This window comes from Pinus tabuliformis, chromosome 6 (genome assembly GCF_031772625.1).
Source record: "Pinus tabuliformis cultivar Carrire ecotype Pingquan chromosome 6, CPIR1, whole genome shotgun sequence".
Lineage (NCBI taxonomy): Eukaryota > Viridiplantae > Streptophyta > Pinopsida > Pinales > Pinaceae > Pinus > Pinus tabuliformis.
Window position 1 is genome coordinate 1,218,313,357 of NC_142292.1, and position 12,303 is coordinate 1,218,325,659.

At 37.4% G+C, this 12,303-nt stretch overlaps 2 protein-coding genes across 2 annotated transcripts in view; one reads left to right on the forward strand and one right to left on the reverse strand.

The window, feature by feature from the left end:
• The window catches only part of LOC149263074 (uncharacterized), a 283,712-nt gene that overhangs the window by 167,053 nt on the left and 104,356 nt on the right, over positions 1-12,303 (forward strand). Inside the window, exons 11-12 of the mRNA XM_089386194.1 lie at positions 577-710; positions 857-975. Of these exons, the coding sequence (XP_089242320.1) occupies positions 577-710; positions 857-975 (253 nt within the window). The remainder of the gene's footprint in view (positions 1-576; positions 711-856; positions 976-12,303) is intronic.
• LOC149263075 (uncharacterized) lies at positions 8,143-9,389 on the reverse strand. The gene is made up of 2 exons (XM_089425730.1): positions 8,775-9,389; positions 8,143-8,657 (listed from the first exon to the last, which is right to left on the reverse strand). Exons 1-2 carry the CDS (start codon positions 9,052-9,054, stop codon positions 8,173-8,175), a joined length of 765 nt encoding a protein of 254 aa, XP_089281856.1. The 5' UTR covers positions 9,055-9,389; the 3' UTR covers positions 8,143-8,172.

Sequence of the window (12,303 nt, forward strand, 5' to 3'; positions counted from 1 at the left end):
AGCACCTAGGCAAGCAAAACCCTTATTTCTCTACTCCAATCAACAGGTTTTAGTTCTTTTTCAAGGAATATGGTGAAAATGGAACGCCTTCCTTGTTTTGATCAATTGATTACGAGTTATGGACCTAGTTTCTGTGCTATCATCAAGAGAGGATTAAATTGCCATCATTCTATAACAGCCAGTTATTAATGCACTTATATTCTACAAAATAGGGGAAGAATATTACTTTTCAAGATTTTTACTTTGTATTATTACATGCAAGGTAGACTATAAGAGAATAGTTTTTTCAAGACTTCTGAATTTTTTGCAAAGGTTTGTTTAAAGTAATTTTTTTTTCTGTTAGGTTAGTCAATGTAGTCTTTATGCCTTTCTTAGGTGAAAGCACTGAACTTTGTGATCTGATTTTTTTCCATGTTATTAAATGTAAGGTAAACTATAAGACATTTGTCTTTCATGAAATTTTTAGCTGTTGCAAAGATTTGTTTGAATGGATTTTGATTTCTGTTAGGTTGGTCTTTATGCCTCTTTGAAGTGATAGCGATGAATAGTGTGATTTGTTTCCTTGCATTTTGTTAGTGGATGCATGGCGAATTTACATGCAAAGCATTATTAAGCAAGCTACAGATATCCAATATCAATATCTACGGAGTCGTCAAAAGTTGAATCCCGAGCTGGAGACAAAGCGCCAACGGATATTGAAAGAAGATCGGGTTGGGCCATGAATTCTTATAATTATTCTTAATCTTATTTTCTATTTGTAAATTGGCCTTCTGGAAACCTTTTTTCTTTCTAAATCAATTTGTTTAATATTTTGTATCTTTTTTCTTTTTCTAATTTTAAGTTTATTGTTTTACAGAGGTTAAAGCGCCAAATTATAGACTTGGAAGGGCACCTTCAAAACCTTGAGATCAATAATCTTGAAGAACAACATGATGGGGCAGGTAGAAGACATCCAAAGCAATTACAAAATGCAAGGTATGATGCTTGAATCCAGGAAGCATTTGTTCTTTTAGAGTCTCTTCACATTTGACTCCAACAATGAAATTGTTTGCATGTATTCCTTGTTGTAAGGATTAATCAACATTGGACATGCCTGTTAGGCATAAATATTGCTATAATATGGGTGGATTCCATCTTTCCTCGTGTCATATTGGTCTTTTTGTTAATTGTTGAATGTATTATGAAAATATGCTTTCTAAACTTAGGTTCTATCAAGTGAAGTAGGAAGAGATATCTGGTTCCTTTGATCACTCACTCAACAACACCACTCAGAACCCTACTGGCCCTACCCTCTAGGATGGATTGAACATAGCTGTTGTGCGCCTCAAACTAGCACTTTAAGTTGTAAATCCCTAAAACACAAGTGCAACATTAGGGGAACTAAAAAGGGTTGTTCAAACTCAATGCCATCACAACAATGTCTTGTTTTCTCTTACTTTTGGCTGGCTCTCTTTTGGCATAGGGGGGCATCTCTAAGTATAAGATTATCTTTGGAAATCGAATGTATGGTGGACTGAGAATATGCCTATCCAACGTGGGAAAACTGAGTCTAGAGGATTACTAATATGGTTCAGGTAAGGTGAATGGAGGTAGTGAGTTATAACATGGAAAAACTCATCTATGAATGCTGTGACAGACTGCTGGAAACTGATAATATGTAGGATCTTCCAAAGATAATCTACTTTTGTGCGTGCATTACTAAGAAAGGGTGATTCTACTACAAATTGAAAATATGTCATACTTCTCAAAGATATGATACCAGCAAGATTATTCAGCTCGATGGTGAAAACAACAAAGGAAATGGCTAGGAATCACGTCAACCCAAAACCCTTATCCAATGACAAAGCTGCCCTAAAATGAAACCCCTACTACAACAGAATTTTTGTGGATTTTCCAGCAATGAGCAATATGATTTAACAAGATATTTAACTAGGCTCAAAGATTTTTTTTATGTAATCCAACCGTGCATTACAAATGAGAGGTCTTCTCTTTATATCGTGTTTAGGCCAAACCTCTCTTACAGTAAAATATGTCAAGTGGATTCTATATCTAGTTCCTTTTGGAGAAATAATGTATGAACAAGCTTCTGGTGCCATGTGTCAACCTCTCTTGCAAGGTACCCTCATGAGTTATACTGCATAGGAAGCGGTCCCGACATCTCCTTAACTCGTTCTTGGTGTTTTTGCATTTCTCCGAGCTTGGGAATTCTTTCAGAACATCCCCGATTCATTGGGAACAGCTTCAGGATCGTGGGAGTATTCTGTAAACTTCTAGTTTATGAAAATGAGAGCTTGGGAGCAGTTCCCTTGGTGTTTCCTTTGTACTAAGTCTTTGTGTTGGCAGAAATTTAGTAAAGTTCAGTCCGCAATTCACCTTTGGACCTACACGCCATTGATAATTTATTTTTAACCTGTTTTTATGTGGCTTGGGGAAAGAGATATTAGTGCAATATGCTGTTGTGGGAGCCCTTTGTGGCTATCGAATGAAGCGAACAAAGTTCTTTCTATAAATTAATTACTCCAAAAGACTTGGAATGTCAAGATATCCATTTAGGATATAAATATTATATATGAAATGTGTGAATAAGAATAAGAATGATAATGAATGATTTACAAATGAGAATGAGAGGCTTGCTTATATACCAAGCAAGTGTCTCTTCATGAAGAGTCATGTCCTATTAGACATGCCTCTTCAACCTAATTACTAACTTAACTAACTATTATTTATGATTATTATCTTTTACATTATATTTATATTATTTATATATTTTATTTGTTATATTGCCTCCTTCCTCAAAAAGATTTGTCCTCAAAGCTTGTCGATGAAAAAGGCTTGATCTCCTTTTCGGCTTCGAAAGTCTTTCTATCTCGGAATAGTCATCGTCGTCGATACAAGTTGATAGGATCTTCTTAGTGACAAACAAAATTGTCGCACTGAGAAGGGATCAGACCATCCCAGATTAATCTTCTATATAGTATTTTGATCACTGGAATTTTGTAACGACTTGTTAGCATAAGACTGGATTGAGATTACACCACTGTTATATGGAACATCAGTTTGTTGTTTTTGGTCTGAATGGTACCGATACGTAGCATGGTTGATTCGTTTGTTCTCATGATTCAGATGCTAATATGGAACTTTTTTGGTTTAGTTCCTCCTTATTGGGCATGTGCCAATTTTTATATTTTCTTCTGGCAAAGATGTTGTTGAGATGGTTATGGAACATTCACTTGGGATGTTCATTGTTTGAACTGCAACATCTACGTGTGTCGTTTCTTCAACTGTCTTGTCTTCTTGAGTTGTCATATTCATTGGATCAGTGTTTGTTGTTTTGCCATCAACTTGAATTCCTACATTTGATGGTTCCTTCTTGATAAGTTGTTGTACCTATTTTTCTAACAACTTCTTATCCTTTTTAAGTTTTTTAATTTGCGTCAACAATTTTTCACTATGGTTTTTAAGTCGGGAAACTTCTTCATTTTTATCAACAATGATTTTATTAATTTCGTTTTGCATATTTTGTAATACTTTTTTACCTTCTTGAGAAATTACTTTTGAAATATCTGAGATATCTTCTGGCGTTATTGAGTTTGGTTCCAGTGTAAAATCTTGGAGCGTTATTTTCTTCTTTTTGTAAGAAAATGTAAAAAACTTTTTTTTTTTTGTATTTAGAATAAAGGAACTTAGAGTTTCCATCCATGGTGATCCCAAAAAATGTCACTATCGTTAGAATATAAGGTTTTCCCGGTGAATTGTGAGGTAAAAGTGTAATCTCCATTACTTAAGTGTAGATTGCTTATGTCATATTGTTTGCCAAAAATATTTGTTTCAACTATATTTGATTTAGGAATCACCAATTGGTTAGCAAATTTAGGACGAACATAATTACTTCTTTCAGCAGAACAGATAGAGATTATGATGTCTCTTCCTGCGAGTGATCCTTTGATTTGAAATAGTGTGTAAACACATGTACTATAGGTTTTGGGAAACCTTTCATTACTAGTCTCCATTTTTGCCTTGATGTTTTTATGTAAACAATATGTCAACTGGAGCTATTTTTTATTATAAAATATCACTTATTTCTTCTATATATATTTTTCAAATATTCTCCTTTAATGTGGATTGTTAAAACTTGAATACCCTTTTATTAAAAAAATACTCCTTTATATTGTTGCCCTCTATATATGTATGTATTTCTTTATATTAAGACCCCTTTTCAAAATAACTTTATTATCTTATAATAATAATAGTTTCACTTCTTTTTTTTAATAATAAATTGGTCCCTTTTTTATATACTTAATTACTTCCTTGATAAATTTTTAATGTCACCCCACTTAATAAATATAAAGGTCACGTCTTTTCATATGACACGGTCACGATGTTAAAATACCATGGGCTATTACCATGGGTTGTTTTTAAAACCTCCATTAAAATGTTCTCCATGTAAAAAGTAAAACATATTGCTTTTGTTTTTTGTTTTTGTTTTGTTTTTAACTTTTTAAAATACCATGGGCAATTACCATGGGTTGTTTTTTAAAACCACAAGCTTCTCCACGTAAAAAGTTTAAATATACTTGGAAAGATTCCCTCTTATCTTTATTATGCACTTATTTTATTTATTCTTTATTTTCTTTTTTTGAATTTGATTTTTTTTCTATATTTTTTTAATCTCTTTTTTTTATATGACTTTTTTTTTAATTAATAATCTTTATTATTATTTTTGTTATATATATATATATATATATATATATATATATATATATAGCCAAAGGCTTGGTAGCGAGACGGAGAAACCCCAAATATCTAGCGAAATGCTTGAACTGCAATAGCAATAAATTTGACGAAGAGTCAATTGCCAAAGACTTGGATCGGAGAACGAGCTTTGTGCACCGGTTAAGCAACCTAGAGGACCGAACTGCTCTGATACCAAATGAAGCAAACAAAGTTCCTTCTATAAATTAATTACTCCAAAAGACTTGGAATGTCAAGATATCATTTAGGATATAAATATTATATATTAAAATGAATAAGGATAGAATGAATGATTTACAAATGAGAACGAGAGGCTTGCTTATATACCAAGCAAGTGTCTCTTCATGAAGAGTCATGTCCTATTAGACATGCCTCTTCAACCTAATTACTAACTTAACTAACTATTATTTATGGTTATTATCTTTTACATTATATTTATATTATTTATATATTTTATTCTTTACATCGAATGTGCCTATGTGTCATTTATCTATTGTAATTGTTGGAACCGTTATTGAGTGGGGAGACTACCTTTGCACATTAGTCTTTGGAAGAATCTCTTTCAATCATGGTTTGCCTAGAGGTGAAGTCGATGTCAAGAGAATTGACCAGAGATTGAAGGTTTAGTTATGGGAATCGATGCCGAGTTGGGGGGGTGGGGGAGATGCTTTTGTGCATTAGTCTATGGAAGAGTCTCTGTCATTTGCAGGGACTCAGGGAGATTGAAGCCTAGGCCAATGTTGGGAGAGTTTCCCCGAGACTAAAGGCTAAGTTATCGGAGTAGTGATCCTATGCATATTTGAAAACAATCTTTTTTTAGGATGATGTTCTTTTGTAATAAGTGTATATGCTTTATAATAGTAACATGTTACGTAAGTGATAGTATAAACTGATAAATTATTTTATATATTTAAAAATTTTAACATATTTATTATTTATATAAATTATATTTATATTAAAACATTATGTGATTTAGGTATCTTAAAAATAATTGTTTATAAGTTATATAATTGAAAATTTCATATATATTTAATCAATGTTATAACTTCTAATTTGATACTTGCTATCACAACCATTTCTACTCAACTACAAAATACATGCATAATAATGTTGTTAAATGAGTATCTATATTATCTATGAAAGTGTTGTAAAATTTAGATTTTTTAACTATTTAGTGTTATTTTAAAATATAATTTTGCTACTCACATCCCCCCTTTTTCCTATAAATTTAGGTGAAATTTCTAGTCTTCCAGATGCTTGTATCCACATTCCCAATATTCTCACATTCTCAAAGCTCATGCAACATAGGTAATACTTCTTTTGATCAAACATTATTGTTCCTTGCTATATGTCTTTATCTTCCTTGGAATGATGACTCAATGCCATGTCTCTCATGTGGCTAGGGCACTCCCTAATATATGTGCCAATGTTCCCTTGAAGAGAGGATCTCCTGTAGAAATTTCTCATTTCCCACCCCGGTTTTCAGTTTCTCCTTATTTCTCCCATATAGTTAAATGCCCTTTCCTATAACCATACATTTAACAAGCTGGAAAAAATAAATTTGCTGAAAACACAAATTCTGGAAATTTTACAGAATGCTGGAAATTGCAGAAATAAAAATCAGCAGTAATAAACAGCCATTAAAACACATGTAAACACTGAGATTTTTGGTCAATGTGACCCTGGAAAACCCCCCTACAACTCTTGGGGAAAACCAGTTTGAGAGCTCTTCTTTATTTCTAGAAAATGCCTTTTTATAGTAAGAGAAATATTCAGCAAAAATCAGCAAGCAAACTTTTACAACTTATCTCAGCCTTGCTGAAACTCTGCCCTGTTGAAACTCCGCTGTACAGACTTGCTAAAACTCCACCCTGCTAAAACTCCGCTGCTGAAACTCCGCTGCTGAAACTCCGCTGCTGATACTCCGCTGCTGAAACTCCGCTGCTGATACTCCGCTCTGCTGAAACTCCGCTCTGCTAAAACTCCGCTGCTGAAACTCCGCAGCTCACTGTCCAGAAATCTCCCTTGCTCTCTTGCTCTCCTTCTCTCAATCTGCTCATGAAAGAATTAATGACCTTTTCCTGCTGAAACTCCGCTGCTGATACTCCGCTCTGCTGAAACTCCGCTGCTGAAACTCCGCAGCTCATTGTCCAGAAATCTCCCTTGCTCTCTTGCTCTCCTTCTCTCAATCTGCTCATGAAAGAATTAATGACCTTTTCCTCCTTTTCCTCCTTTAATCTAACCCCAAGTGACTTTTGGGTTATCCAAGTGACTTTTGGGTGATCCCTAAATCCAATGGCTGAAATAGATTGAGATCTAAGGCTGAGATTAAATGCTCATTTAAATTTCACTTTTTATTTTTTTAATTCACCCCACTTTAATAAAGACCCACTTAGTCATTTATTTCCAAAGTCACTTTTCCTTTCTAATTTTTCATTGACTTTATAAAAATCACTTTAAAATTAGACTTAGTAACTTTATCACTTAAAGTCACTTTTAAATTAGATTTAACTTTATAAAATTATAAAGTCACTTTAGGAGAAAAAATTAAATTCTTTTGGACACTTTTCCCTAGGCCAAAGATCAAAGCCTAAGGGAACCACCTGTCCTCCGGTACCAAATTTCAACACTCCCTCTTACCGAGGAAGGTGTTCCTCACCACACCCATCTTGTCTCTGAAGTAGATATGCTTGCCCCGTGGTAAGGCTTTGGTAAGAATATCTGCAACTTGCTCATCAGTGGAAATATACTCAAGCTTCACAACTCCCTTCTGAACATAGTCTCTGATGAAATGATATCTAATCCCGATATGCTTTGACCTATCATGAAATACTGGATTCTCCATGAGTTTAATGCAATGTTTTACAAAACGGACTCGGATTTGGACTCGGCCGAGGATCGACTCGGAAACGGAAACGGAAACGGCAATGACTCGGCCGGCTCGATTTCAATGACTCGGTCGTTGTAAAAAATACATTAAATATTTATTTTTTTTATAAAAAAACATAATTTTAAATATTTTAAACATAATTTTAAAGATTTTCATTCAAGTTTCCAAACACACAACATTATAATATACATGGAAGACAACATATGATCAAAGTAGGCTCATGAACCAATCCATTATATCAAAATGGTACGGTGTACCCAATGGCAATAGTAAATACATAGTCAACTGTAGTCTGTCTGTGTCATACATGATCAAAGACTCAAGAGTCAAAACAAAATACAAATAACCAAGGAGGCTAGTAGCTACTGGCTACTGCCAGAGGAGCCAAGATCATCTCGACCAATCTCTGGATCATCATCATCAGAGCCAGACAAGGAGCCCCATGGCTCCTCCTCATCATCATCGTCTCCAACTGCAACTGTAGAAGTGGTGCCAGTACCAGTACCACTAGGCTGTGAAGCAGATGCAAGCTAAGATAGAGTACAAATGCGGCTGCGCTTCTGTCGTGGCTGAGCAGAGGAAGGCGAAGCACCTACAACTGGAGTCCTACTAGCTGGCTGTGAGACTGAGGCTGGTGGATTGGGATCTGCATTCAACTGAACACGCTGCAGTGGATCTCCAACATCAATTTCATCAAGATCCTCATCAGGATCAAACTCTGGTAGACGACTCTCCACTACCCAATCTGATGTTGGATCAATGTCTTCCAACACAATGGGATCTGAATCAGGTCTTTTGTTCAGCAATTGGTTCCGTCTGAGTCGAAGGTTGTATTGGACAAAAACTAGATCATTCAACCGTTTTTGCTCCAAACGGTTTCTCTTCTTTGTGTGAATCCTCTCAAAGACAGACCAATTGCGCTCACACCCAGATGCACTGCAAGTTTGACTCAAAATACGAATTGCAAACCTTTGCAATTCAGGGCACTGGCCACCAAAGGCCTCCCACCATTGTGCTGCAAAAAACATAGGAGTGTAATGAATTATGAGTTAGATGAAGGCTGAAGCTCAACAAAATTACAAATTATATCTAACTTGAAATTGAGAAATTGAAAATTGAAATTTTTGTTTACCTGGCTCATCTGCTTCTCTTGCAATCTTTGCTAGGTTCTTCCCAAAGGTACCTGTTGCATTGCTGAAGGATGTGACCTGCTGATGTATCAGTAGCTGATCAGACTCCGATGGGACCATGCGCTCAATGCAATCAACCAGTCCATCTCTGACCTCCCCCCTCAAAGCTCCTGACTCCTTAGCTTTATAATGATACCGTGGGTTCAAAAAAACCAGCTGCATGTATAGGGCGATGGAGTTGATTGTTCCATCTTTCATCAATGATTGCCCAAATGGGCCCATACTTTGCCACTCTATCCTTGTATGCTGCCTTTATTTGCTCCTTTGCTTGATCCATAGCCTCATAAATGAAGCCCATAGCCAACCTTTCCCCATCCACCAACCGCAACACCTTAACTAGTGGCTCAGCAACCTTCACAATCTCTGTTGCCTTTCTCCAAAAAGTTTCATCATGGACTTTCCTTCTCAATTCTCTGCCTTCTGGTTTGTTAGACCAACTGCTATTATTCCAATCATCACTGGAAAACATCTTTTGCAAGTTTCTATGTTGGGAAAGCATAGATTGCAATGTCAAAAAATGTGTAGCAAATCTAGTGATGGCAGGCCTAATAATATCCTTGCCTCCGGTGTGTTTCCTCATGATACTCAAAACCAGTGTATGATTGTAGATAAATTTTGTTATGCTTTTGGCATTATCTACAGTGTTTCTGACCCAATCTAATTTCCCAATATCCTCAAGCATGAGGTCTATGCAATGTGCAGCGCATGGGGTCCAAAAGATGGTCTTGTGTTTTTCCTCTAACAGTCTACCAGCAAGAACATAGTTAGAGGCATTGTCTGTGATGATTTGAACAACATTAGCCACCCCCACACCCTGAATAACCTCATCCAATAGCTGAAACAACAAGTGGCCATCTTTTACCTTATCAGATGCATCAACTGATTTTAAAAACATGGTTCCCTGTGGGCAGAAGACAAGAAAGTTTATGATGGTACGGTTTCTTTGATCAGTCCATCCATCTGACATGATGGTACACCCTGTTCTTGCCCATGATTCCTTGAAATCTTGCAAATACTCATTAATTGATGTAATTTCTTTCTGCAAACGAAACCCCCTTAGCTCTTGCATAGTAGGGCCTTTGAAGCCTTTTCCAGCAGCATGTATGGCCTCAAACATAGGCTCATAATATGGTGAACGAGCAGCATTAAAGGGGATATCAGCATCATACCACCATCTAGCTATGTAGTCACAAGCAGTCTCCCTCAATTCTTTCTTCCAATGGTCATCTAAAGTGGGCTGAGAAAGACCTTTACTAACTTCAGGACCATGTGCATCTGATGGAGAGGAGCCTGAGTGAGTGAAAAAACTTTTGATAGTCCCATCACCCTTCATTCTACCCTTTCCCTTATCTTGAACAGAAGCAAAAGAGGGAGGAACATAACGGAAAGGGTTTGATGCATCAGTGTGAGGGATAGAGGAAGAACCCTCAAACTCATAGTGGGGGTTGGCAGCCATCATTTTTTGTATCTCCCTCTTCCTCCCAATTTCAGCCTGTATCTCTTTTTGCCTAGTCTTTTCTTCTTGAAATTTTTCAAAGCTTTCCAACAAAGTCTTTCTAATCTCCCCAATTTTGGGGGATTTACATGCAGTAATATTGCCTTTAATCCCTGCCAAGTGTTGTTTCAGCCTATGAATCCCCCCAGGACCTGACTTAATTTTCCTATGGCAAAACTTGCAACACATCTCATCATCAACCATTTCAACATATGCCCAAGCAGCATCTTTTGCTCTAGGTGCCATTTTTTGACTAGGAAAACAATCTGAAAATGAAAAATAAAAATAAAAATTGATTCAATGTTCATTTATTTGACTAAAAACACTCTCTAAGCTATCTTTATATGCACCTAAAATTTAATAAGTAAAAACAGATTTATAGAGGTGGAAAAAAATACCTCCAGGCACAAACTGCCTCCTCAAACTTGCTCCAAAAATCAGCTCCTCAATGCTGCTCCAAATGGCTGCCCAAGAAGCTCCTCACTCCAGCTACAATGCTCCTCCAAGACTCCTCACTGCTGCTCCAAAACAAGCTCAAGAACTGCTCACTAACTCTCAAAGAAGACTCTCACTCAAATGCATAAGACTGCTGTGAGTGAAATGAGAGCATTTGGCTGTCTTAAATAGAGTTTGGGAGGGGGAAATGGACCCCAAATGCATTTAACTAATCACATAAACCTTTTCATGTCCACAAACCCTAACTAAATCAGCTCCAAATCAGCAAAAAAGTAATTTTTTTTAAGTGAAATCGCTGCCCAGCCGGTTCCAATCGGTACGGCCGTTTTTTGACGTGACCCGGCCGGGTTGACCGGGTCAGCTATGACCCGGCCGAGTCATTGGCTGACTCGGCCGGGTCATAGCTGACCCGGTCACCGAGCCGGGTCAATGGGCCGTTTTGAAATTTTTTTGTTCAACCCGGATCGAAACGGCCGTTTCGGAGTCAACCCGGCCGTTTCGTAAAACAATGGTTTAATGCAACTCTAATTATCACAGTAAATCACTGAAGGTCTCAACGGCTGACCAAATAAGCCAAACAACATCTTGCGAAGCCAGATAGCCTCACAACTAGCTAGACTGGTTGCCATATACTCTGCTTCCGCTGAACTCAGTGCTACTGACTGCTGCTTCCGGCTGAACCATGACACTACTGCTGAACCCAACCCAAAACAACACCCTGAAGTGCTCTTCCTATCAGAAGCACAACCTGCCCAATCAGAATCAGTGTATCCTGCCAATCTCACTCCATCTCCCTGCCTGTAGTCCAGACCATAATCCACTGTCCCCTGCAAGTACCGCAAAATGTGTTTTGCAGCCACCTAGTGAACCTTCTTAGGCTCACACATAAACTGACTCATCGTGTTGATTGCAAAACAGATATCTGGTCTAGTGTTGACCAAATACATCAAGGAACCAATCAGCTGCCTGTACAATGTGGGATCCACCAACTCGAAATCCGAAGCATGAAGCTTCTTCCAGTTGGTGATCATCGGTGTCGACATGGGTCTACAATCCTCCATGTGGAATCTGCTAAGGATGTCCACAATATACTTCCCCTGCCCCAGGAAGAAATGCCCCTCCTCCTGCCACACCTCCAAGCCCAAAAAGTAATGCATCAAGCCGATGTCCTTCATTTCAAACTCCGTCGCAAGATCTCTCTTGTAGTGCTCTATGAGTCTCTCTGCACCTGTAATGACCAAGTCATCCACATACAACACCAGAATAAGAGGCTCCTCACCAATCACAATAAAGTAAAGGTTCGGATCTGCCTCACTCTTTGTGAAATCCATCCCCTGCAAATATGTATCTATCCTGGAGTACCAAGCTCCGGGAGCTTGATTCAGGCCATAAAGGGCCTTCTTCAGTCTGCATACATGGGACTCCTTCCCATGCACCTCAAAGCCCTGTGGCTGCTCAATTTACACCTCCTCCTGTATGAAGCCATTAAGAAATGCAGTCTTCACATCCATCTGGTGGAT

Bases quoted from the DNA above. Each gene is read 5' to 3' on its own strand.
- LOC149263075 (XM_089425730.1), bottom strand. From the start codon at position 9,054: ATGGGCCCATTTGGGCAATCATTGATGAAAGATGGAACAATCAACTCC. The intron at 8,658-8,774 runs GTAAACAAAAAT...TGTTTTTTGCAG, and splicing joins AAGAGAAGCAGATGAGCCAG to CACAATGGTGGGAGGCCTTT.